The sequence below is a fragment of the Purpureocillium lilacinum genome (genome assembly GCF_023168085.1).
Source record: "Purpureocillium lilacinum CBS 284.36 DNA, scaffold_1, whole genome shotgun sequence".
NCBI lineage: Eukaryota > Fungi > Ascomycota > Sordariomycetes > Hypocreales > Ophiocordycipitaceae > Purpureocillium > Purpureocillium lilacinum.
In genome coordinates, this window is record NW_027072111.1 from 3559163 (window position 1) to 3581712 (window position 22550).

General features: G+C 59.2%; 5 protein-coding genes across 5 annotated transcripts; 1 reads left to right on the plus strand and 4 right to left on the minus strand.

Annotated features, from left to right (window-relative positions):
• Window positions 1-6784: 6784 nt before the first annotated feature.
• PLICBS_000783 (uncharacterized protein) lies at window positions 6785-7904 on the minus strand (the record flags this gene model as incomplete). The annotated part of the gene is made up of 2 exons (XM_018318178.2): window positions 6785-7834; window positions 7890-7904. 2 exons carry the CDS (start codon window positions 7902-7904, stop codon window positions 6785-6787), a joined length of 1065 nt encoding a protein of 354 aa, XP_018183703.2.
• Window positions 7905-8659: 755 nt separating this feature from the next.
• Window positions 8660-9613, minus strand: PLICBS_000784 (uncharacterized protein; the record flags this gene model as incomplete). Its single annotated transcript, XM_018318177.2, has 1 exon — window positions 8660-9613. The coding sequence occupies one exon, from the start codon at window positions 9611-9613 to the stop codon at window positions 8660-8662; it is 954 nt and encodes a 317-aa protein (XP_018183702.1).
• A 5248-nt stretch (window positions 9614-14861) lies between these two features.
• Window positions 14862-16410, plus strand: PLICBS_000785 (uncharacterized protein; the record flags this gene model as incomplete). The annotated part of the gene is made up of 2 exons (XM_018318176.2): window positions 14862-14907; window positions 15401-16410. The coding sequence occupies 2 exons, from the start codon at window positions 14862-14864 to the stop codon at window positions 16408-16410; spliced, it is 1056 nt and encodes a 351-aa protein (XP_018183701.2).
• Window positions 16411-16877: 467 nt separating this feature from the next.
• Window positions 16878-17520, minus strand: PLICBS_000786 (histone H4; the record flags this gene model as incomplete). Its single annotated transcript, XM_018318175.2, has 5 exons — window positions 16878-16982; window positions 17060-17122; window positions 17210-17297; window positions 17412-17427; window positions 17493-17520. The coding sequence occupies 5 exons, from the start codon at window positions 17518-17520 to the stop codon at window positions 16878-16880; spliced, it is 300 nt and encodes a 99-aa protein (XP_018183700.2).
• A 1628-nt stretch (window positions 17521-19148) lies between these two features.
• PLICBS_000787 (uncharacterized protein) lies at window positions 19149-21172 on the minus strand (the record flags this gene model as incomplete). Its single annotated transcript, XM_065599664.1, has 4 exons — window positions 19149-20027; window positions 20104-20298; window positions 20777-20852; window positions 21003-21172. 4 exons carry the CDS (start codon window positions 21170-21172, stop codon window positions 19149-19151), a joined length of 1320 nt encoding a protein of 439 aa, XP_065455736.1.
• Window positions 21173-22550: the final 1378 nt, after the last annotated feature.

Genomic DNA, 22550 nt, shown 5'->3' on the forward strand with positions numbered 1-22550 from the left:
ATGTTGGCAATGGGCACGGCGTGGGGTTTTCCTTGGGACTCTATGGAGTTCACATATATAAGTTTTGCCAGGCGGTTCCAGAGATCACGCCTTTTGAGTGACAACGCGCTGGACCATCATGGCAACAGGGTCGCTTGGGTGGTCGCAAAGCATCTCATCAATGGCCTTGCTTAGTATATTCTTGGAACTCGTTCGGCGCATGCTGCTTCGAAACCTGTCCGATCGTGGATGCACCAGGGCGGCGTGCATGTTATCGGTGGAGTCGCCGTCTTCACGTTCGATCTATCTCGTCGGGATAAGCACCGCCCTCACTTCTGGGGCCGTTGTCCACGAAGCGGCACGTACGGCTGAGCGAATGTGCCTAGCTACCATGTGAGTGGACGTGCTGATGGGCATGGGTGTTCCTTCTTCGCTGAAGCCGAGGTGGAATTGCTTCTGGGCTCCGCAGCGTGATGCAATGCTACGCATGTAACTCGCATAAGCTGAAGGTCACCAGGCTAGATCCTGCGGCCACGCAGCAAATCGGGAAGGGCCGCAAAGTTGAAGCTCGGGACCAGGCCGTCACTGCTGTAGGGCAAATAGTTGCATGTCTTTCCCGTAGGCCGAGTGCCACAGTACTGTTGCGATGCGTTACAAAAAACTTCGATTTGGCATGTGCGGGGACTCCAGGAGCCACAGCTTGCCTAACGACGCCGATCAACGTACCGCTCTTGTTTCGGATTCTTTGTACTTTGCGGCTTCATAGTTTCGCTGTTACTCTGAGAAATATCGCTTGTCCGAGGAAATGGTATCCAAAGATAATTCTCCGGGCTACCACGGCGCTGACAGCCCGTCAAGTACGGGGAGGCCATGGAAATCGCTGACACCAGGGTTGTCGTGCGCAGCAACGTTGCCGACTTGTCGACCGCGGTGCTGGTCTGCAATGCGACGGGTGGTACCTTACCAGGATCAGTATTTGCACACGCCGTAAGCCACGTGTGACGGGGTGCACGATGGGGTCTAAAGCGCCCGCCGTTTGGACCGAACGAGATCAGGTTCAAGCCTGAGTGAGATGAGCGGGTTGAATTGTACAGGGGCGCCTTGCTTCGTGAGCTTGGGCGCTGGTTCAATGGTTCTGTCTGTCCCAAGATCTTGCCCTGCGAGAGCGGACCTGACATCTGGAGCTGAACGCAATGCAAGGGGAACCGGGGCTCGTTCGGCAATGCAGCGTCATGTCGTGCGTTTGCAGCGCAGCAGCTGGAAGTGAAACAGCAACGACGCCCGTGAGGCAGCGGGTCAAAAGAGCGGAAGACGGCACAGTCTGCCTTGAAACATAACCAGACTGCGCGGCTCTCAGCAAACTATTCGTTGGCGATGATGGGACGTTCTGCAGGTAATGGGTCCAATGCACTGGCCGTCAGGCATCAATAGCCCCCGTTCGAACTTGGAGAATGGCCTTATTAGAGGCAAGCCGAAGGTTGAGGCAAGCACACGACGACAGCGCGAGACACTCGTAAACGCCCGAAGGCCCCGTCGTCTTGGCTGCTTCCGCCCAACTCCAAACACCGATGGCGTGCGATGATCAAACTGGCCTCGAAGCACACGCTCCACGTGTTTTGGGTACGGTCAGCCCAACGTCCAGCGCATTGCACAAGGCGACCGGGTTCGGAAAATCGAGAACGATGCTGGCCAGGGATGGATGCGAGAGCTGGGCTCAGCTACTACCACGCGGCAGACTCGTCGCTGGGACTCGACGGCCCCATGTTCTGCTGATACGCCTCCTGCTCTCGCGTCCCGCAGACGCACACGCAGACACGCTTGCAAGCCCGTGAAAGGAAACATCTGCCAGGATGCCTCGTGGCATACCGTGCGTCCCCTTGGTACGAGCCGCAAAGACAAGCGACGCGATGAGGCGGAGCCCCTAGCTGCTGTTGCGTGGCATGGGCTGCGAGACGGTGATGTTGGAACCCAGCACCCCTGGTTGCCCGGCTTGCCCTGGCGTCCCAAGCCAGTCCAGGCGTGCATTGGCACTGGTAGGATCCGCGGCCGTGTCTCTGGTTCTCGCCCTCGATTGACGTCGACTCGGTCCGGTTGGTCGTTCGTGGGGGAGGATCACGCATCAGGGCCGCAGGGGTGGCAGGGGTTCTTGGTGTGCCAGACGGAGTGCATCATGCGTGATGGGAGTGGGAGAGACTGGCGCAGCGGTGCGTTCACTGCGTTGCTTGGCAGGGAGCCGCTGGTGGAGCGCCTCAAGGTGGAGACGGAAGACGAGTGAGAGCAGAAGATTGAAGGCGAGAGAGAGCCTGTCTCCCGGCTGCTGAGCGCTTGCTCAACGGTCGCCGAGGATGCAGTGTTACCTGGGGCCATGCAGGGCTGCGCCGCTCCTGCAATGTATGAAAATCTACCAAGCCAGGTCCTTGGGGGAGAAAGGTAAAGTGCCGGAGGCAATAACGTGGTGAACGGAAGGTACGACAGGGCGAGGCACGACAAGTGAGAAGGCACCTTCATACCTAGTACCGTACCAACTACCTACAAGCCCTGAGGCCTGGCCAAGGTACTCAGGCAGTACCTGGGCAGCAACCACAATCGCTGGAAAAGGAACTCAGGGAGTGCGCGGGGACAACCTCAATGTTTCCTCGCGCGTGGTTGATGCCTTGCAACGCTGCCTCGGTCGCGTGTCCCCCGCGGCCATAACGGTAAGACCGGTTTGGTAGCGTCGTCCGAGCAGAAGAAAAAAAAACGTGGACCAGCCAAATTGTAATCGGGGATGGACCTTCCAAGGTTCTGTGCAGCCTCTGGACAGCGGTCCCGCCAGCGAAGTTGGGGTGTCGAGCACCACCAACGCCTCAGGTCGTAGCGCCTGCTGTGCGGGCGTAGGTGGTGAGCCTTTCCTTGTCCGTGTACTTCGTACTCCATAGGTACGTATTATGGACTCACAAGGCAAGGCCCTCCTCCGTACCTGCCTCAGGTACGTAGTCGCAGGCAAGGACACACTCTGCCGCGCTTCTGGCGAGGGAAAGAGCGTGGCGCCGGGGCTCCTAGACCACGCTTCCCTCTCCGTACCTTCCTCCTTGCCTTGGCTCCAGGTACGGACTACCTCAGGAGCAGTTGCTTCTTCTCTCTGCCCGCCCGCCCAACGTCCATTGCTTCTCCTCCTCCTCATCTCCCCTCTCTTGGTCGGCCCTCGTCGTCTCCTTTGCACATAGAACCTTGGAATGGCCCGGCCGCCAACTGCCGGCACCGTACGAGTCGTCCTCCCAGCCTGGCATCCCAGTACATAATACCTTGCACGGCACCAAAGCGTTGCTCGTTCCCTGCTGTGCCCCCCCAGTACGACCGGGCAAGCCCTGCCGCGCCCGCCACGCCCAACACCACACCCCCGTCCCCTGTCTCGCCCGTCCCGGGCGCTTGGTACAGCACAGGAACAGCCCCCCCGTCCGTGTCATTCCATCCCACGACGAGGACGTCGCCACCACTCGCCAATTCAGCCTCCTCAGGCGCAGCCGACTCGCGCCGGAACCATCGCAGCGCGCACTCGCCGGCGCCGCGCCGCGCCGCGCCGCCGTCACTCCAGCCAAAGCAAAGCACAAGTAACTTACCTATAGTACCGGCCTGCCTGTACGTGGACGGGCCCAACCCGATTCGCTCTCCACCACGGCCCTCCCTGCCTTGGCACTTTACTGTAAGTTGCTGCTAAGGTACTAAACCTTGCTTCGTACATACAAGTGCTACAAGCAAGCCCGTGCAGCGAGCCGCTCTCTCGGAGACCATTGCGCTCGCCCGCTCTGTCGGGACCTCCACTTGCTTGTTCACCTTGCCCTCTCGTCTGTTCTACCCTGCTTGCCCCCGGCCTCGTTTGCCGTGTATCTCAGACGGAGCCTCAGCAGCTACCTGCCTCTACTGGAGCCGGCTGTGCTTTAGCTACCGATGCAAACGATCTTGTTTCCCGACCGCCCAGTCCGCGCTACGTTGCGTTGCTTCTCTCACGCCCCCTTCGTCAACCCAGCTTCCTCGTCGCAGCTTAAAAGGGCCTCTTCCACCTCACCTCCCGTCAGGCACGGCACCTCCCTCTCTCTCCCCCAGACCAGCTCACTCGCATACGCAACTCATCGCTTGAGCACAAGCACATCGCTCACTCGTCCCCTCGACTCCTTACCACGGCATTATCAAGCGCCCCCAAGACGGGACACAGCTGTCAGACTTAACGCTTTACCTACTTCACGGCCGGTCGCCCATCCTTCACTTCGGCTTTGGGTCTACGACGTCGACCTCCGACTGTGATAACAACTGCTAGGGCCTGCCTCCTTTCCTCCTTCTTAGGGTCTCCCGTGCTCTCCGAGACAAGCCCGCCGCACTCGCCTCGTTACGCTGCTATATCATCGACGCCCGCCATGGCAAACGCTTGTGCGCATTCGTTCAACATGATAAAGTCCGATAGCACCCTCGTACAGTGGATCTGCCAGTACTGCCGGTCGGGTCCGCACTGGGTCATCTACGAGTGCATCTATTGCAAGCTTCACCTGTGTCGCGCCTGCACGTAGCGGCCGTCAGATGAGGGTTTCCTGTCAGGCACCCTCTGCAGGAGCCTCTTGCAGCGGCTGCAACCAGAGATGGCAAGCCGATGCATTAGCCAGGTACTTACTCATCCCCAACATCGTTCACGTCCAAGTCGATGCCCTGACTGACCAAGGTTGGCTCGCACAGCAACCTCTCCCAGAATGGGCGCCTTGAGCCATTGGGCTCTGGTCGTGACGCCCCGTATTTGCTGGCAAAGACGACACATCACAAAGGCTTCTCGTCCATCCACAAAAGGCATCACTTGCATGGGCTGCGGCAGCGCGGCGTTCCCTCCAACGGCGTCCGCTTTTGGCTCTTCTTGCATCCACCCTCTCTTGCCGTTATCCCCGCGCCTCTGGTGCGCTGCTTCCACAGCGCTGCTGCATGTTCCACGTGGAGAGCTCCATCTGAGGCACCCTTCCAGGCCTCATGCAGCACTAGCAACCCCTGCCTGCAGCTCAAGCCAGCGGATTGGATGCCCTGCAGCATGCAGCCCTCTGGAGGTGTGGGAGGCCTGGGTGTCGGACTTCAACCTACCAGCAGACACGTTTTGGTCTCTGTTTTCCAGTGGAAGCACAATTCGTCCGACTTGCTTGCTGTGCTGTACGAGCGGGTACGACATGGTGAGGTCCCACCGGTCCGAGGCTCATGTCACACAGGGTTTCCAACGTTCGGTGGTTGGACCTTGCGCCCAAGGAACAGGGACCAAGCGCGACCAGCAGGCGAAGTGTCAGGAACTTTCATCGTTTTGGTTTTAACTTTTCTTTTTCGGCTTATCTCTGCTTTACTTTTCCTTTGGAGTTTTGTGGGGGCATTGTGCCGACAGGAGTTGTATAGAGGACCGGAGACAGGATGGGGGACATTGCACACTTTGTTGGGCGTGCTGGGGCGCGCGGACTCTAGAGGAACGGGCTCAAGCCAACACGCATGGACGCAGCAAAAAGGGTGGGCATGTCTCGAATAAAGGCAAGGCCCTCCAATCAAGGGGTTTTCAAAATGCAGAATTAAACTTGGTTGGCGGTTCACTGTGTGTGCACTCTTCGTTTGGATGGACATTGGGCGCTCGAGGTTGCGGATGTTCGACGACTGAGGGCAAACCCACGGATGGCATCCGTACTTGGTAGGGAGTACTTGTACGAGACTGCATTACCCAACAGCAGAACACCATGTATTGCTTTGCGCGCTGGAAACCCCGTTGCCCATTACGCGAGAAGAGTCCTGTCACCGCACCCTGACCGGGCGGCTGTGCTCCGTACTTGGCGATGGCTGATGCTGTCGGAGTCGGCCGGCCAACCGTTCACCGTCGCGAGTCCGCCAACAAGCCGCGCGCGGAAGATAGCCGTCCCTTCCCCGGAGGCTGGGCCAGGGATGCCGTCGCACGACGCCGGGAAAGGCGGGAAGTATTCTAGAAGAACGCAGGGCCACCGCGCAGCCCGTCTTCCGCGCCCGCGCCAGCAAACCGCCCCTCTGGTGGTGCTCCACAAGGCACGGCAGCCGCGAGACACGACGAGACGGCCGCGGAAACCGGGGCGCCGGGCCAGTTTCCCCCTTCCCCGCCCCATTGTACTCCGTACGCCGTGCTCCGTACATTTTGGTATGTGCTCCATACGGCTATGCGAGGCGATAGGAAGTGTGCATGTCTTGGCTGCGGTGCGCTGTTGCACAGAGATTCGCAGTTGGGGGAAAGGGAGATGTAAACGGGTGGCGACGTCCCAGTCTGTGTAACCGGGGCGCATGCCAGGACCCGGGTTGCGGGCATGGATTGACAATGCTCGCCGACTGGAGCCACAGCAGTCGGATCGGACTGCATATGCACCCGACAGTTTGTTCCTGTGAAGGCCAGCTCATGCAACGTTGGGTTGGGCATGGCCAGAATATTTTGCGACATCCGTGAGGTAAGGCGGTCCGAGGAGCTCACGTGGACGGCGCTCTGTATAATGAGGCGGCCGGTTCCTAGAGCACTCCATCTGGTTCCATGCACCCGTATCATGTAGAAAAGGCGCCGCCGGTCAGAGGACAGATGACGTGGTCCATCTGGAGCGTGCCAGGTGGATGGTCCCAATCACTGTCCATCAGAGGACCGAAACGCAGCGCCAGGTGTAGGACGGTCGTGCACCGGTCCTACGGCATTCTGAATGTTTGATCGGATTGCCTCTTTCCTTGTGTCCCCCATGTTTCCGAGAAGAGAGGCGCTGCACACGCGCCGTCAGATGGGCAGCGACAGTCCGCGGCAGCGCGTGTGTAAAGCTCATGCATATTGATAGAAGCGCGCCTCGCCCTTGGACTTCATGGGCCAATCCCAGACAGGCCTCTCGGCTGATCGTTTTGTAACGGTAACCTCGTCGCCGACTTTGAGGTTGAGGCCAGAGACACCGCGGGCAAGAAACCCGTACTTGCCAAAGCAGGGAGCATACTTGTAGCCCGCGTCAACACGCCTATCCGACATGAGCTTCTTGAGAACGACGCCACGCTCTCCCTTTGCAATGCGGCCGGTGTCATAGTCGACATTGATTGACGAGCAGCGGTTGCAGAGCTTGGTGAGGGCGAAAGCCGGGGCGCCGTCAACAGACAGCTCGGACCAGAAGTCCTCCTCAAATTCGTCATGCGCGTCAACGACAAGATTGGGACGGAACTTCCACATTTCCATGTCCCCTTCTGAGAGGCGAGCTGACACGTTGCGGAGGGACTGCTCGTTGGTAATCAGGAAAGGCGCTAGATCCGAGAAGACCAGCCACGGAGGCTCCCGTCGAGGCGAGGCGCCCAGTCCAGGCAAGTAGCTGGAGACTGTGGAGAGCCAGCCTGTGGATGTCGCCCGAGTCTCCTCATCTTGCGGCGCAAATGTCCCAAGAATAGGACGCCGCTGATCGCCAATGTATAGGAGAATGGTTTCGAACCCAAAGCACGCACTGAACCAGTCATCGTAAGCTGCGCCCATGCGGTACGCATTCGCCATGCTTTGGTGAAGGTTGACTTCGATCCTCTCCAAGTCTGACAGCTCCGGATCCAGAGGCACTTCGAGCGCATCATCTTGAAGCGGGTGATGCGGCACGAGGGGTTCATCCTTGGGGGCCAGATAGCGAACGCGGATGACGCCGCGCTCATCAGGGGTGTCGCCTTGGACAAGCTCCTGCTGAAACAGGCTGCATTCGGGATGCTCGGAGAGCTGGATCTTTGCAAGCTCGCCGCCCGGCTTGACGCGGCAGAGCATGAAGCGACGGTCGTACTCGACGCCTTGCGGACCAAGATGGGCTTCTGTGAGCCTGATGCCGCGAAGGGCCTTGATGGGATAGACGTAAATCTGGGAAGAGTCAGTTCGACTTGGCGCTCTAGGACAGCAGACGGTGCTCCCTCACCGCTGTGAGCTTCATTGTTTCGGCCTTGGATTGAAAAACCTGCAATGCAAAGTGGTGACGAGGTGAGGGTGATGGCGGGGGCTGGACTCGGATGAGGTCGTGGAGTTTGGTGTGCGTCAGGTACCTGCAACGACGAGTAGGCTATCTCTTTGTATGTAAGGAAAAAGTGGATTCCCGAGCGGCAAGTGCGCCCTTCGAGAACAGTGGCATCAGTCACCTCACCAAGCCGAGCAAAACAAAACCTGTGAGATTCTCCAGGCAGGCACGCCCGTCTACCCAGGGCCTCCGGGTAGTCGCGGCCAGACATGTGCCGCCTTAAAAAGGGCGCCTGAAGGTGTCATCTCAGGCATCCGAGGTGTTCTTAGTGAGGTACGCTGTGAGCATGCCCGGGCATTGCCTAGAGCAGCCTACGCCAGAGCCAGTTCCCCCACCATCGCCCACTACAATTGACCAGTCGAAACCCTCTCCTACTTAAGCATCGCGATGCGAGCCTCAACCAACGGCGCTGGCTTCAGACAGTCGACCGACCCAAAGACATCTTCAAACGGCCAGAAATCTTCATGTTCGTACCCAACGGGCACGGGCTTTTGGGCCACGGCCAATCGCAGCCGTGGGGGGGTTTCTGTCAGCAAACGACTGCATCAAACAGTCGCCTCGCCCAGCCGGCAAGGCGAGGATCCTGCTTGACCAAGACACAATTCACGTCGGCTCCGCACTACCTTGTTTGATGTTGGGGCGCAGACACTCGCGTACGGCAACCTTGTCCATTGTCATGCCTCCTCCTCGTCTACAAAGATGCCCAACGGGACCGCACACGCCACGGCATAGTGCGGCATGTCCACCGCCTCCACAATCTTGAGATCTGCCACCACTGAGCACAGCATGTACGCCTCCTCCCGCGAAAGGCCCTTCTCGCCTTGCAGCCAGTCGATGGCGCTCCTCAAGCCCTTGCGTGCCGCCTCTCGGAGGTCTGCGTCGATGCCGACCGCGGCATACTCCTGGCCGCGCTGCGCCGTCTGCGCCGACGTGGGAGCAGTCAGATAGTGTGGTGACTGCACCCACGGCTTAGCCTTTTCGATCGTGAGACGGAGCCGCGCCGTCATGGGCGTCTCTATGGCCGTGCCGCACACCTCGCCGTCTCCTTGGGCCGCGTGCCCGTCGCCGCAGCTGAAGAGCGCCCCCGCAGTCTGGACGGGCAGATATAGACTCGACCCCTCAGTGACGTGCTTGCAGTCGATGTTGCCGCCCCAGTGGTACGGCGGTATGGTGTCAAACTCGCCGTCGGTAGGGGGCGCAACACCCATGACGCCCAAGAACGGCCGCGTGGGCACTCGAATGCCCTTTTTGAACAAAGCGTAGCCCTTGTCGATGGTGGTGAGGTCCCATATCTTGAGCTGCCCCGTCGGGAATTCGTCGCTGAGGAGGCCGAAGCCGGGCAGGATGGCGGTCCACCCATACCGCGCTGGGGTCAGCTCGAGGATGTCGACGCGCAAGACATCGCCCGGCTCTGCGCCCTCGACGAAGACGGGGCCGAAGGCGGGGTCGGCCTGCGCCGAGTCGAGCCCGGGGAGGTCGGCCTGCGTCGTGGCCGGCGTAATCTGGTTGTTGAGCCCGTCCCGGAGCTCAAACGTGAGTTCGCTGCCCGACGGCACGGTGAGGGCGGGCGGGATATTCTTGGACCACTTGAGGTGGATGTTGGACGGTGTTATGTGGGCGTGCGCCATTGTCGCAAGTGAGTCTGTAGGCTCGACCAGCCCAGATGCCTCGCGTGCCGCGTTATCTCGAGGTCGTGAATGGAATTTGTCCAGGCGGCGCAGAGTGCAGGGAAGAGAGCCACCGGATGCTGGCTAGATGCGAACTAAACGCCCGTGGAGATTCGGGGCCACTTGAAGCACCCACCGAAAAGGTTATCGCGCTCAGGCCAGGGTCGTACGGTACCACTAGATACAACGGTGCTTCGGGCTAATTGGCCAGACCAGAAGCAGAACCCCGGGGACAATCAATCGCAAAGAAATACAAAGGACCGTACTTTAAGCAGCGTTCAATGTTTCCAGGGACGGTGAGTGCGGGGAGGTGGTCTGGAAGCTTTGCGAGTGATGGCCGACCCCGCGTCGAACCGCGACTGCGTAGGGTATGACAGCGCAGGCTAGGGGCCCCAAAGATGGCAGGTCGATGACACCCGAGCCGGCTACATCTCCCGAGACCGACCCAAAAACGACCTCACCCGACGACGATGAGCAACGGTCCCAAGCTCGCGCGACCGTCGACGTGAGCCCACACGCACGTGCGCGCGCAGCAGCTCACGGCCATCACAGGTCAATACGTGCAGATGATGTGAACTTTCCGCTGGTTATTATGTAGAAGAGTAGAGCCAACTTTTGCTAGTTGTAGAGCCCGCCCTATCGCAGTAGCAACAATAGCAGCAACGAGGGCAACGAGGGCAACGAGAGCAACGAAGGCCGAAACATATACCAAGATAACCCTGACATTATCTGTTGCAAGCTCGAAGGCTGCAGCAAGAGGTTGGCACAGCCTGTATATAGGGGTCATGAATGCCGTCACGACTCCTGACTCTAGGGGTTAGCAATTCCCTATAGTAGGCGCCTTGTAGCGGCATGCAACCCCTATAGACGGACTCAGATGTGTATATATAGGGGGCATAGTCCGTAACAGAGGGATAGAAAAACAAGGCTCCTTCACATCCGGATACAGCCTTTTGCAACACTATCCCTATTCACTAGAGTATTAAGGAGGATCGGCATTTGTTTTCCCTCTCTTCACATCTCACATGTCACACGATTGTCGCTACAACTTGAGACGCCGCGGGAAAAAAGCCCCCTGGGATGGACTCTGCACGATTCCCCCGCAGCGCGGCTAACATCTCCGAGTCCTCAGACTCCGTGATCGGCATCCTTTCTGAGGAATTCGCGTCTGCACATCCCCGTCGCACCAGCTGACCTTGAGTTCGAATGTTTATTGGAACGTAGATAAGCTCGGTGTGCTGCCCGGAACGCTTCACCGTACTTTCGACCTTGAGATCGCACCTAGGCTTATTGAAACCATTCTCGTACCTAATAGCATGATGGAAACTGATTAGGTATCCGATGTAACTGTCGAGTTGGTGTGGCGAGTGCCCCTAGAAGTGGAACGACGCCGAAGTAGAGATTCGACGGTATCTCCACGACTCGTGCTATGCCCCTGACGTTGATGTCTCGATCGAATGGGGAGATTTGGTTCCTTGGGGATCTCAGCTCTACATGTAGCACCAGAGACCGAAAAGGCTTACCTCTACCACCCCGATGCATATCAGCAAGAGGCAAACCTCAGCAGCAATATCGGCACTGGCAAATACTTCGAGGTTCCAGATGGTAACGCAACGCGCCCGACTCAACCCTGCTGCGGCACTTTGGGGTCTGGGTGCGGAACGAGGATTCCCAGCTTGTAGCCATGGTCTTTTCCGGTATGTGCCCAGCATCAAGCAACTCGCAGGATGCAGTGACGTACGTTTCGTCGATCCACAATGTGTTCGTTGCTGTCGTTGCTGAGACTGGCTGCCAAACTGACTGCTAGACAGACTTCTCGTGGCCGGATTGCGCGTCTTCGGCCATTCGATGCCGACACCCCGGCTGAAATCGCACCAAGCCAGCCGCATAAGCCGTCAGTGGTATTGCCAAGCCGGGGAGAAGTCGACATACGCGGCATCTCGGCGTTGTACTCGACCGAGTGGCGACCGGCGTTAGACAACGTCAGTCTCCTTGTCAAGCCGGGCTGGAAAGTGACCATCTACGAGCGGACAGGCAGCGGAAAGTCCACACTATTGCTGACGCTGTTCCGGATGCTTGGCCTGGATTCGGGAACAATACTAGTCGACGGCCTAGATATTACTAGCCTACCGCAAGACGAGCTGCGTCCTCTCATCATCGCCGTGCCGCAAGAGCCAGTGCTCTTCCCAGGTAGTCTCCGGTCCTTCATGCAGCTGCATGAAGGTGAGCTGACCGACGAGCATATCATGTCACGTCTGGACAAGGTCGGGCTTGGGACACGGTAACAAAGTACAACGGGTTGGACACGGACATTGGGGAGCTACAGCTATCACACGGGCAGAATCAGCTCGTTTGCTCGGCGCGAGCAGTGGCGCGCAAAGAGACGAGCGCAGTAGTGGTGTTTGACGAGGCGATGAGTGTGGTGGACCAGCAAAGCGAGGCGCTAACGGTGAGGGTGCTCGAGGAGTTCCCCGGGCACAGGATCGTGTCGGCCGTTCACAGGCTAAACATGGTACGGGGGTTCGACACAATTGCGATGTTGGAGGGGGGACGTATCGTCGAAGCTGGAGCGCGGGGCGAGCTGCTGCAGAGGCAAGGAGGCAGGTTTCGGGCGCTGCGGCAGGGCCCAGACTGGACTGATGGCTTGTCGATCGCCGCGGATGAGACGACTTTTGGATTCATCAAGCCAAATCTGAAGCGCCTTTCGGGGGACCAGGTCGACCTAGGTCGACCACGGATGACGCGATACGGGCTGCAATGCAAGCGAGTTAGTTTTGTGCTGTGCCGTGCTGTTCTTCGCCCAAGCACCCGCGATGTCGCCCTCGAAGCCGCAGCATCTGACACATGAGGCCGCGTCAACCAAGCGGCAGCGAGAGCCGAGAGGGTCACACTAGACGAGTCAAGGTCGAGACCGCAAAGCCTGCCCGCGAGGGTTCGCCGGGGGGGGCTTTGGAGAGGGGTCGAAACGCCAGGACCCCGTGGCTTGCGCCGTTTTGAGCTTGATGAAGCTGTTTTGGAAGCTGTGCGACGGGACGGACGGCGCCTTGGGCGCCATGATGGGGGCGCCGACAGCTTCAAAGGGGGGCTGGCGCGTCAGCAGCGGGGCTCGAAACATGCTCCTCCTCGTGTTCCGTGGCTTCTGCGCCGGAGAAAACAGACTGCAAATGGTGATGGGGTCCCGTAAACGCACGGCACGAAGGTAGTCGGCTGGGACGTTCTCTCGCGTGTGTTTCAGGATGCGGGGGAACAGTGGTGGAGGACTGGATTGGATCGATCAAACGCAGTTCTGCTGCAGCGTTCGGGTGTCACCCTGCTCGGCTGCAGATGGATTTGCCAGTGGCGTCGTTGCGCAGCACTTGGCGGGACGGCGGGCTGCGGGCAATGGAGCGGCAGGCCACTCAGGGCGGCTTGGTTTATCGACGACATCTCCACGGGTGGTGGTCCTGACTCCTGCGTGCCGGTTTGGTGATGAGGGCGTTGCAGAGAGAGCAGCTCCCGGAACCCTAGCAACCTGGACGCCAGTGGAGCCAGATGCCAGCCTACCGGTGCAAAAGCAACTGGTCATGTTGGAGTCTGCGCTCCTGTTGTGGGGGTGGGCGTTGGGCACCTCCACTCGGCGTCTGGGGTCATCCATGGATCCACGGTTGCTGGGCTTTCAGGATGTCGTTTGGATGAGACTCGCCGGCCAATCATGCCGGCAACTTGGTCAGGCTCGGCCGTCACTGACTAACAGGTCGCCGCAGGGTCGCTTTGACGGGGGCCGGCCGAGTCGAGCTGGATCGAGGGATGAGCGGGAGACGACGCATGTACGCAGACAGAGTGGGCGAACGGGACGGCATCTGCGTCGAGTGAATGAGTGAGTTACCGCACGGCGCATTAACGGGACCAGTTGCAGGTACACAAGGGAAGACGCACCGCAGAGCAAGAGGGCATGACGTTTGGGAGGCTGGCCGCTGGCCGCCTGGGGTGTCTGAATGGATGATGGGCAGCGAAGATCTGGCGAAGATCGCGGCCCCATCCAACGTCCAACGACTCGCTGCAAAGCTCGCGTACGGGATGATCGCCGGGAGAGACATTCTTTCCAGGAAGGCACGAGGGAGGCCGGCGTGTCGGACTGGCACTTGCCTTTCTTACTTACGTCGTGCCTGCCTCCTTCCTGCTTGCCGATTCACCTGTGAGGTGCCAAACAAGCCAAGTCTCCGTACATAAGACACTCTCCCTGCCCCCTTCCTTCCCATCCTGCGAGTTTGTTGGGCCTCTTTCCCCTCCGCCTCCGCCTCCTCCTCTTTGCTGTTCCTTGTCCTCCTCCACCTGTGCGCCTCTCCTCCACCCCTCAACGGCATCACCGTCGCCGTATCGCAACACACACAGCGAACGGTGCACGTACTCGTACGCACGCACGCTCGCTCGCACGCAAGGGAGCCTCGTCCAATCCTCTGCCTGGCGCATTCGCCGCTCCCCGTCGCCGATCACGCGAGCGCAGCCAAGACCAGGCCAACTGCGAGGACTATTGGCCGCCGTGGCGTGAGGCTGGCTGCGAGATAGATGACGGGCAGCCGGTTGGTCCCGCGGCGACGGAATTGCACCACACCACACCACACCGCACCACCCTCGTCGCCCTCGACCCCATCCCTGTCCGCCTGCCCGCCTGCCTGCCGCCGTCGGTCGTCGCCTGGTGCCAAATCCCAAGCATCCAAAACAGACGGAGCGACGCCTGTCTTGGCTTGCTTCCTGACACCGAGCACGGAGCGCCAAATCCAGTATTAATATTAGCAGACGCCCAGGACGGACACGGACTCGCAGGGCGCGGGCCGGAGACCCAACGCCACTACCCGGAACCAACACCGGCCGCCCATCGTCATCTGTGAAGATTTTTGCTTTCAAGCTGCTTACCCTCTTCGTCTTCTTTATTTACTCTTTGTTGTCCTGCTTCGCCTCCATTTTTCTTCCCCTTTTGGGTACTTTCTGGTCTCCCTGCTGGCCCCCCTTGTGCTGTGCACATGGCCAGCCCAGGCTCGTTTTGCAGGATCAACAGCTTATAACGACGCTTCTTCTCTTCTTCACCCATGATCTACTGGTACCCGCCTCGGCGACAACAAGAACAACAACGCCGACTTATTCATTCGCGCTGTGCCTATCCTGTGGGTTGCAAAAGATGGAGCACGGTGGTGTCCGAGAGCTCGACTTGAGCAACTGTGCACCCAGCCTCATGGCCGACAGAGTTGGTGTCGCCCCGGGCCTGCGATGCAGTGCTGGTGAGTGAGCTCGTCTTCTCTTGACTCGTCCATCTACACACATGTGTCTCGCACGGAAGCTTGATTATGTCTTCGGTCATGCGTCCGTCCATCTTTTCGTGGAGATCCAGTCGACCGAGGTGAAAGACCCTTCAGTGACTGCCAGGCGGTCTGTGAGGGTCTGGACCCTGGCTTTAAAACGCCAACGCCAAACGTCACGGGTTGAGGCGATGGCCAAGGGTCCCCCTGAATCCGACTTCCTCCGGCAGGCGCGCACACACCGCGCTTGGAGCGCGCCACGCCCCAAGCGTCGTGAACGGCGATGGCGAGAGTGGTTAACCACGACCTCTCTTGCAGGTCGTCTCGCGCACCACCGCAAAAGCACCACAGCTGATCCGCTTCTCTCGCTCACCCATCTCACCCAATTGTTTCTTCTCACTTTGGCGCATCATCCCCAGCCTCTCAATAGCACTCCAAAAATGCTGGTCATCAATACAAGTGCTAACATCAATAGCTTTCTTCACCTTCCTTCGCGCCAACCTCGTTCTCACGCCATCGGCCATCTCCTCCCCAGGCAACACCCCGTATCTCGAGCCCTACTCGCCTCAGCTCCCGCCGTACCACCAACTCGTCAACCACCACCACCACCTTCAGCAGCAACATTCCCGACTCTCTTCTGCTACTGTTCCGACCCCTTCTCCGCTTGCTACGCAACAACGCTCTGCCCGACACCAGTATGTCGACGATGATGTGCCCCCTCTCTCGCTCGACACCTTGTCTACGTCCGATGAAAAGGTCGAGGGTCTCCGCCTCGTCGCCGACTCAGTCGCCCAGATGAGACCCCGTGCCGCCCGCATTCTCGCCCGGCACCCACTCTTCCTCGCCGCCCTTGCCTCCGCCTGGGCCCTCGTTTACGGGTTCGTCCACGCGTCCCGTGGGGGTAGCGCCGGACTCGCTTTTCCGCTTGCTTGCGTCGCCATGGCTGCATACCTGCTTGCCATACGATTTTGTACGGCCAGCTATGACAAGCTCGCAAGGAGCATCGACATCTCATGGCTACAGCATCCGTCCAGCAGCGGCCATGAAGACGTCGTCTTGGGTGCACGCCGTGGCGGCAAGCTCGTTGGTGCGCTTGTCCTACGAATTGAGCCTCGCCTTGGGACTTCCCCCACTGGCAACTCTTCCTCCAACGGGTCCTACGCCTACCAGTACTATCATCGTCGCAAGAACCGCAGCCGCAGCGCCAGCTTTCGCGGTGGCCGGGGTGTCATCCGCGCATGGACAACCCTACAAGGGCACCGTGGCGAGGGTGTTGGTCGCGAGCTCCTGCACGCAGCGGTGCGTCGGACGCGAGACGTGTGTGGGCGCGATGCCCAGGTCGGCTTCGCCAAGGAACACGCCAACAGTGTCATGTTCTTGCCCGAGATCTTTACGGCCCCGTTCAAGCACGACGAACGCCGGGCTGCAGAGGCGCTTAATGCAGTGGTTGACGAGTGGGATGCGTCTAGGCGAAAGAAGAGGTGACCGGCAATTCCAAGCTGGCGCCTGCTTCTTTCAGCACGCGCGGGACGACTAATTTGTGTGATTTGTGTGTCTGTGTGCCTGTTGTATGTCTGTTGTTTATGAGCGGCATAACATTCTCTTGAGATACCCTGTTGTCTCCTGGACAACTTTCGAGATACCCTCGCTTAGGTTTTATGACAGAACATCGGTCATTCCTTAATCATAAAGTATTTACACGCTGAGCGAGAAGCAGCTGTCCTTGAACGCCTGCATGTGCATGATGATGGCCTATTTCCCATTACCGCAAGGCCTGCCGCCGAACCATGCGCAACTCGAATCAACCGTAGCAAACTTGAGACAACCCTGCCATGAAACGCCGCTTTGCAAATATCCACCGAGTGACGGAAAACAGGTATCCGGGTCAAACAAATGTCCTCGTTTCTACAAGCACACGTCCTCGAAATGGTCCGTAGCTGTGGAGGATTCATTCAAGTGTCTCGCAGAGGCTCGTGCCGCTCCTTCTTCCTGGCGTCGTACGTGTCGGGGTCAAAGCCGTAGATGGGTCGACCAATCCTTCTCAGGGCAAATATGACCTGCAAGCCATCGTCAGTCTCTCGCTGGCTTCCCCGCGGAACACATGGCAGCGAGGGGAGGCAAAGCTTGAACTTACGTCACTGACTGTGACCGTCTTGGCGTTCCGATACTCGACAACCGCCGAGCAAATTTCCAGAACCTGATTGATTATACAAAGAGTCGTCAGCGGAACAGGTCCTCGTGGAAGCGTAGGCTGAGATTACGCATGTGCGTATGTGTCGCGTACCGTCCGGAGGCGAGTCTTGAGCGCGGCGCGGATCTCTTCATAGATGCCCGCCGAAATCCTCTTGACGCCGCCTCGTCGAGCGAGCCGTCTGCCAGGTCGGCCCCCCACGTCAGTGATAGTCCCTCAACGCCCAATATGACGAGACTTTTTCGGGTAACCCTCGTGCGTTGGGCCCCAATGAATCGGCTTGGATGGATCTTACCTGATTGCGGGTTTTGCTAGTAACAGTCAGTCAGCATGCGCACTCGGGTCGTAAAAGCAGGAGCGGGAGGGTGCCACTCACTGACACCCTTGATGCTATCGCGAAGCATTTTGCTGCAGAATCGATGTCAGCTGGAATGTCACATGAAAACTGAATGGTTGATGGAGATGTGCAAAGCTGCAACCATTTTTTAATTTTTTTTTCAGAGATGGATGAAAATCCCAGTCGAAAGTGAAAAGGGGGTCGGAATCATGAAAAGGGAAAGAATACGAGGGCGTCTCATACCGATGCCGCACCGAGCCCGTTACCGTCTTGCCGGCGACTCCAGGACGGCCCTTGCCAACTCCCACGCCCGGACGCGTCTTGCCACCCGACGAAGAGGGATGTGCGTGTCCGCGACGGGCCTGTCCGGGGCCACCACGACTGGCGACCGTTGGCGCCATGATGTTGGATGTGGTCTTTTGCAAACGCCCTGGTTCAAAAGCCAAGGCTAGATAGATGTACCAGACGGATGTGACAATCCGTCAAGAACCTTGCGGGGACGCAAGTTCGGTTGTTCGCCGGGATGGGTGTGCAGCCGGCTCCGGCACCTAGGCAAGCTCGACCAGACAAGAGCCTCTGCTAACGGCGGTGCTCGAACTACTGAAGAGACCCAGCTGCGCGGCGGTTGCGTGGGGTCGCAGCGCGCCTCTTCTCCAGCGGGCGTGAGCTCAAGCTATCAAAGTAGCCACAGCGGGGCGCCCGGCGCGAAGAGCTGCAGCCTCAAAGCTGCTCCTTGTCGCCCTCCAGGGTTTGAGCCAGTGGGAAGAGAGGCTTGTCTGCGATACGGAAATGCAGCTTCCCGTATCTTGAGTCGTCGAAAAGGTGCAAAAAGAAAAGAAACGAGGCGCTCGGGAGGGGTGGGAGGGGATTGCGAGAGAAGGAGTTCAGCGGCAAACGGATGATGGATGGGGGGTGCGCATGAAAGAAGGTCGAGAGCATATGCGGAGAGTGGGGACCCGGGACGGGAACAAGGCTGACAGGCCTTCGATCAAGGTCCTGGGCAGGTTCACCGTTGCCAACACAGAGTCACGTGATGGTATTTTGCGGTCCGCCGATGAGAGAGGCCGCCAACCGAGACGAACAATATAGCTGCCTGTCATCATGAAGGAGAGTGCAGCTGGTTTGGTCACGGGCAGCGACACGCGGCGTGCTTGTCATGTAGGGACAACGGGTAGAGCCAAACCAAGGGTGGCCTGGTTGGATCAGTAGCGCCAACAGGCAAAGAGTCAACTCCGCGGGCGATTCATCAGACGTCAAGTTGTGCACGGCAGAGCAGAGCAGCATGCCTGATACATCATAAACAGTCAACTTTTGGATCCCTCGCTCTACCTAAATGCCTTTTGTCCCACGTGCGCCGCTAACTCCGGCCATCTTGACAACACCGGCCGTGGCCAGTGCGAGCATTCGGCCCCGGGGTATCTCTTGGTTCCATTTCATTCGTTGCCCAATGCCTTGCTGTATATACCTCCATCGCTCGCGGCCGCCGCCTCGAGTAATTAGTGTGAGAACGAAAGCTCAACCGAAACGCCGCTGTTTCCGCCATTTCCTGCTAGTGAAACACGATGTCACAACACGAGGGTCGTAACTGGGTATAAGTTCTGCGCCTGAGTCGCCTCGAGCCGCACGCACAGCACGAGGGTGAACTTGGTGCTGGACGTGGTGTGTCCGTTAAAGCCTTGAATTGCAGGCTGTTTCTCACGGCTCGGCCGGTGTCTCGGAAACGGCCTCAGTCTCTGGCTCGACTTCGGGTTCCTGCGGGACCTCCGCCTCAGGGGCGGGCGACAGTTCCGGCTCCAAGGCAGCTTCTGGCTCAGGGGCGGCAGCCTCAGGCTCAGTAGTTGGTGCAGCTTCGTCCTCGGCCACAGGGGCTGGCACGAGTTCTTCGGAGATGGGAACATCGTCAAGTTCCTCAGCAAGATCCTGAAGGCGGGGCCTCTTGGCGGGCCGGTCTGACTGTGTCGCGGCGGCATCTTGCGCCTCCTTAAGTTCCAGCTCCAGCTCATCGAGGCGCCGTTTGAGACTGTTCTCGCGCCGGTGGCTGTCTTCGAGCTGTGCGCGCAGCTGAGACTCGCTCTCTTGCACTGCCTCCAACTGACTGCGCAGCTGTGTCTGCTCTGCCCCGGCCACTTCCTGGCCACGTCGCGCCGCCGCTTCTTGCTGCTCGAGTTGGCTCAGACGGCCACGGAAGAGTTCGTTGATGACCTCAAGTTCGCTAACCCTTGTCTTCAGGCTAGAGTTATGGGCTATCAGCTGCTCGTGAGTCTGCGGCGTGTCGAGGCTCCGGTCTCCGTTCATAGGAGAGCCGGCGCCGCCATCTGCCCCAGTCGAGCCGTTGAAGCCGGTCTGGTACGGGTCGTCGACCATGAAAGACGGCAGGCCCTGGTTGTACATCGACGGCGTACCGGTGCGCGACACGGGGGAGTCGGAGCCTTCGACGGTGCCATTCGCATTCTTCTGCGCCGATCGTTGTATCGCTTGTGCGGCAGTCGCGGCATTCTGGGCAAGGATCTCAGCATCGTTTGTATGGAGTAGCGCGATAGGGCGATGTACCTGTTGCTGTTGCTGTTGTTGCTGCTGCAATTGTAATGTTAGCGCATGTCACACGAGTGTCACACATCCAAGGCTGGGGAAAGGGAGAGGACTGGCGGACCTTCTTCTTTGAAGCCAGGTCCGGGCGGATAGTCTTGACACGGTTGCGGCTCTTGATAACGTCCGTCTTCAGCGAAATGGGGCGAGGACGGCCGTGCAACTTGAGGAAGAGCCCGCATGCATTGCACAGAACGGAACCAAACTCATCGCGTCGCCAGAGTGGCGTCGTCGACGTTGTGCAGTTCTGGCAGACAGGCTGCGAGGACGTGTTAGTTGCCATCATCTTGCCGGTTGCGCTCGGTGAGGATAAGGGCGGATCGCGAGAGCAGGGGCGCGGCGCGATAAATAATTTATCGGTATCGTGATGATCGATAAGGATGACGGAGCAAAAAAATCTTTGGACTGGCGCATGCGCCGCCACTGATAAGCCCAGATAGCGTTGCCTTGATTGGCGACCCGCCAATTGCCCCATTTGGACAAGCGCAGACAAAAAAGATGTCGCGATAACGCACGTGACGCTCCCAGTATCTCAATGATAGGGGACAGCCAGGTATCGCAAACACGGAAGCTGCTCAAGACGCGACGTAGCCATTCTGCAGGCCTACCGTTGCAACACGTTGCCACTGCATCGTATCACAAGCGGTGTAGCCCCGCCGATATGCCGTAGTCTGCCAGAGGGTACGGTGGGGGAATGGGCTGAGGGAAGATTCGTGCCGGGCTTGATGCGGACTTACCATGCCTCCCCCTCCACCACTCGTTGCGGCGTGCGATATGCCCGTGTTCATCGGTGTCTGTGGTGCTGCCGTTGCCCTATCGTAAACGCGTTAGCGCTGTCTGCTATCGTTGTGACTCCTCGCAGAGCCTCGGCTGGCGCAAATGGTCGGCCCTCCCAGCGTCGCTGCCGCTGGAAGTTTCTGCCATTGCTGTGCCTGGAGTGGAGGGTTGCCATGATGGTCGTACCTGAGCTGTGGTGATTCGGGTGTTGCGTTGTTGGCAGCATTGCTGGCGGCCAGGGCGGCGATGCCAGGCAACTGAGGAAGGTTTGCCGATGCGGACGTGGAGGTCGAGCTCGGTCGCGAGATGGGGTCCGCCGCTTGCGGTGGCAGCATCTGCAGACCGTCTTCCATCATTGCTGCAGGTTGCCAGCTGTTCGGGTATATAACGGCGATGGGGGGGCTGCAGGCTGATTGTTTGTTGGCTGGGGTCCGGACGTTACGCGCCAGGAAGCTGCGAGGCCGAGCGTTCTCGAGGGATGCAGGTACGGGATAGTGCGGTCCCGCGATACACGGTACTGATGGTCAGCCGACGCGCCGTGATGCAATGGCAATCTTGTCGAGTTGGCCCGGTACGGGGGCGGTTGGCAGGGTGGTAAATTGAGGAGGGACGAGTATCAAACGCTTCTCCCAGAATAAACAGGTCAGGTAACGAAAGTAAAACGCCAGCTGTCAGGGGACCCGGGTGCAAATCGGCGAAGACATCGAAGCCCGTGGCAGAAACGGCGTCGCTCGTGCGTTGTGTAGGCGCGAGGTACAGTTGTCAAAGGGAAAAACAAGAACGTGGCGCGTGCGGTGCAAATTGAGTTGGCGCTTGCCCCCTACAACAGTTGTGACGGCGGCGACCAGCTCAGCGACGAAAATGGAAGGAACAGGGCCTGTTCGACTGCCGCCTAGGTGGCGCCGCCGGACCCTGATCACCGGCTCGGACGCTGGCTGGTTCCAGCGCCATCGGGACGGGATGCCCTGCAGCTCGACGAAAAGAACGGTCGCGGTGCCACGCTGCGTTCGCGACGGCGCCATTGGCTTGTGTGCCGCCGGACGGGAGAGATTATTGCAGGTGATTAATTTCGCGCCTTGGCGTCGCGTCGCGGCTTGACCTGCGTGCGATCTTATCGATTGCGCTCGGGAAGGCCGCAGGGCTGCATCGCCCGTGACCTCAATCCCGGGCCGTTTCCGGGCTCAACGCGCGTCTGGGACTCGACATGACGTATCTTGCCTCCTACAAGTATCTACCTGGCAGTCAGGACCCCGTGCCAAGCGCTGTGCAGACGGCCTTGAAGGCGAAAATCCCTTTGAAGGCACCTGCATTTATGCACTGCCTGGTTACGTGGCCGCACCATCTACGAAGCATGCCCATCGCCAACCATCACGAGGATGGACAGGCGCAGAGCAGCGCAATCAGCACCACCAGTTCGGAGCTCACGCGGCCACCGACAGTGAGGGAGGTCCACGGGTGTCCTGGCGTCGGCCCGCAGTGAGGTCGGCCCACATGTGGCGCCGGGTATTACCTTAGGTGCCAGGCGGGACTTGGTACAGCACCCGACCGTGCTGGCCTTTCAAGGCTCCGCTGACTGCCCAAGCTGCCCTCCACTGTCTAGGCGTCGGGAATCACCTGGGCACAGGGTTGGCTTGGCCTGACGGCCCTGGAGGGCATCCACTACCTCCGCCCCTGGTGTGGTGCGCCTGCTGGCCGGACTGGCAAGCTGGGTCCAGTCCCACGGCATGTACCGCC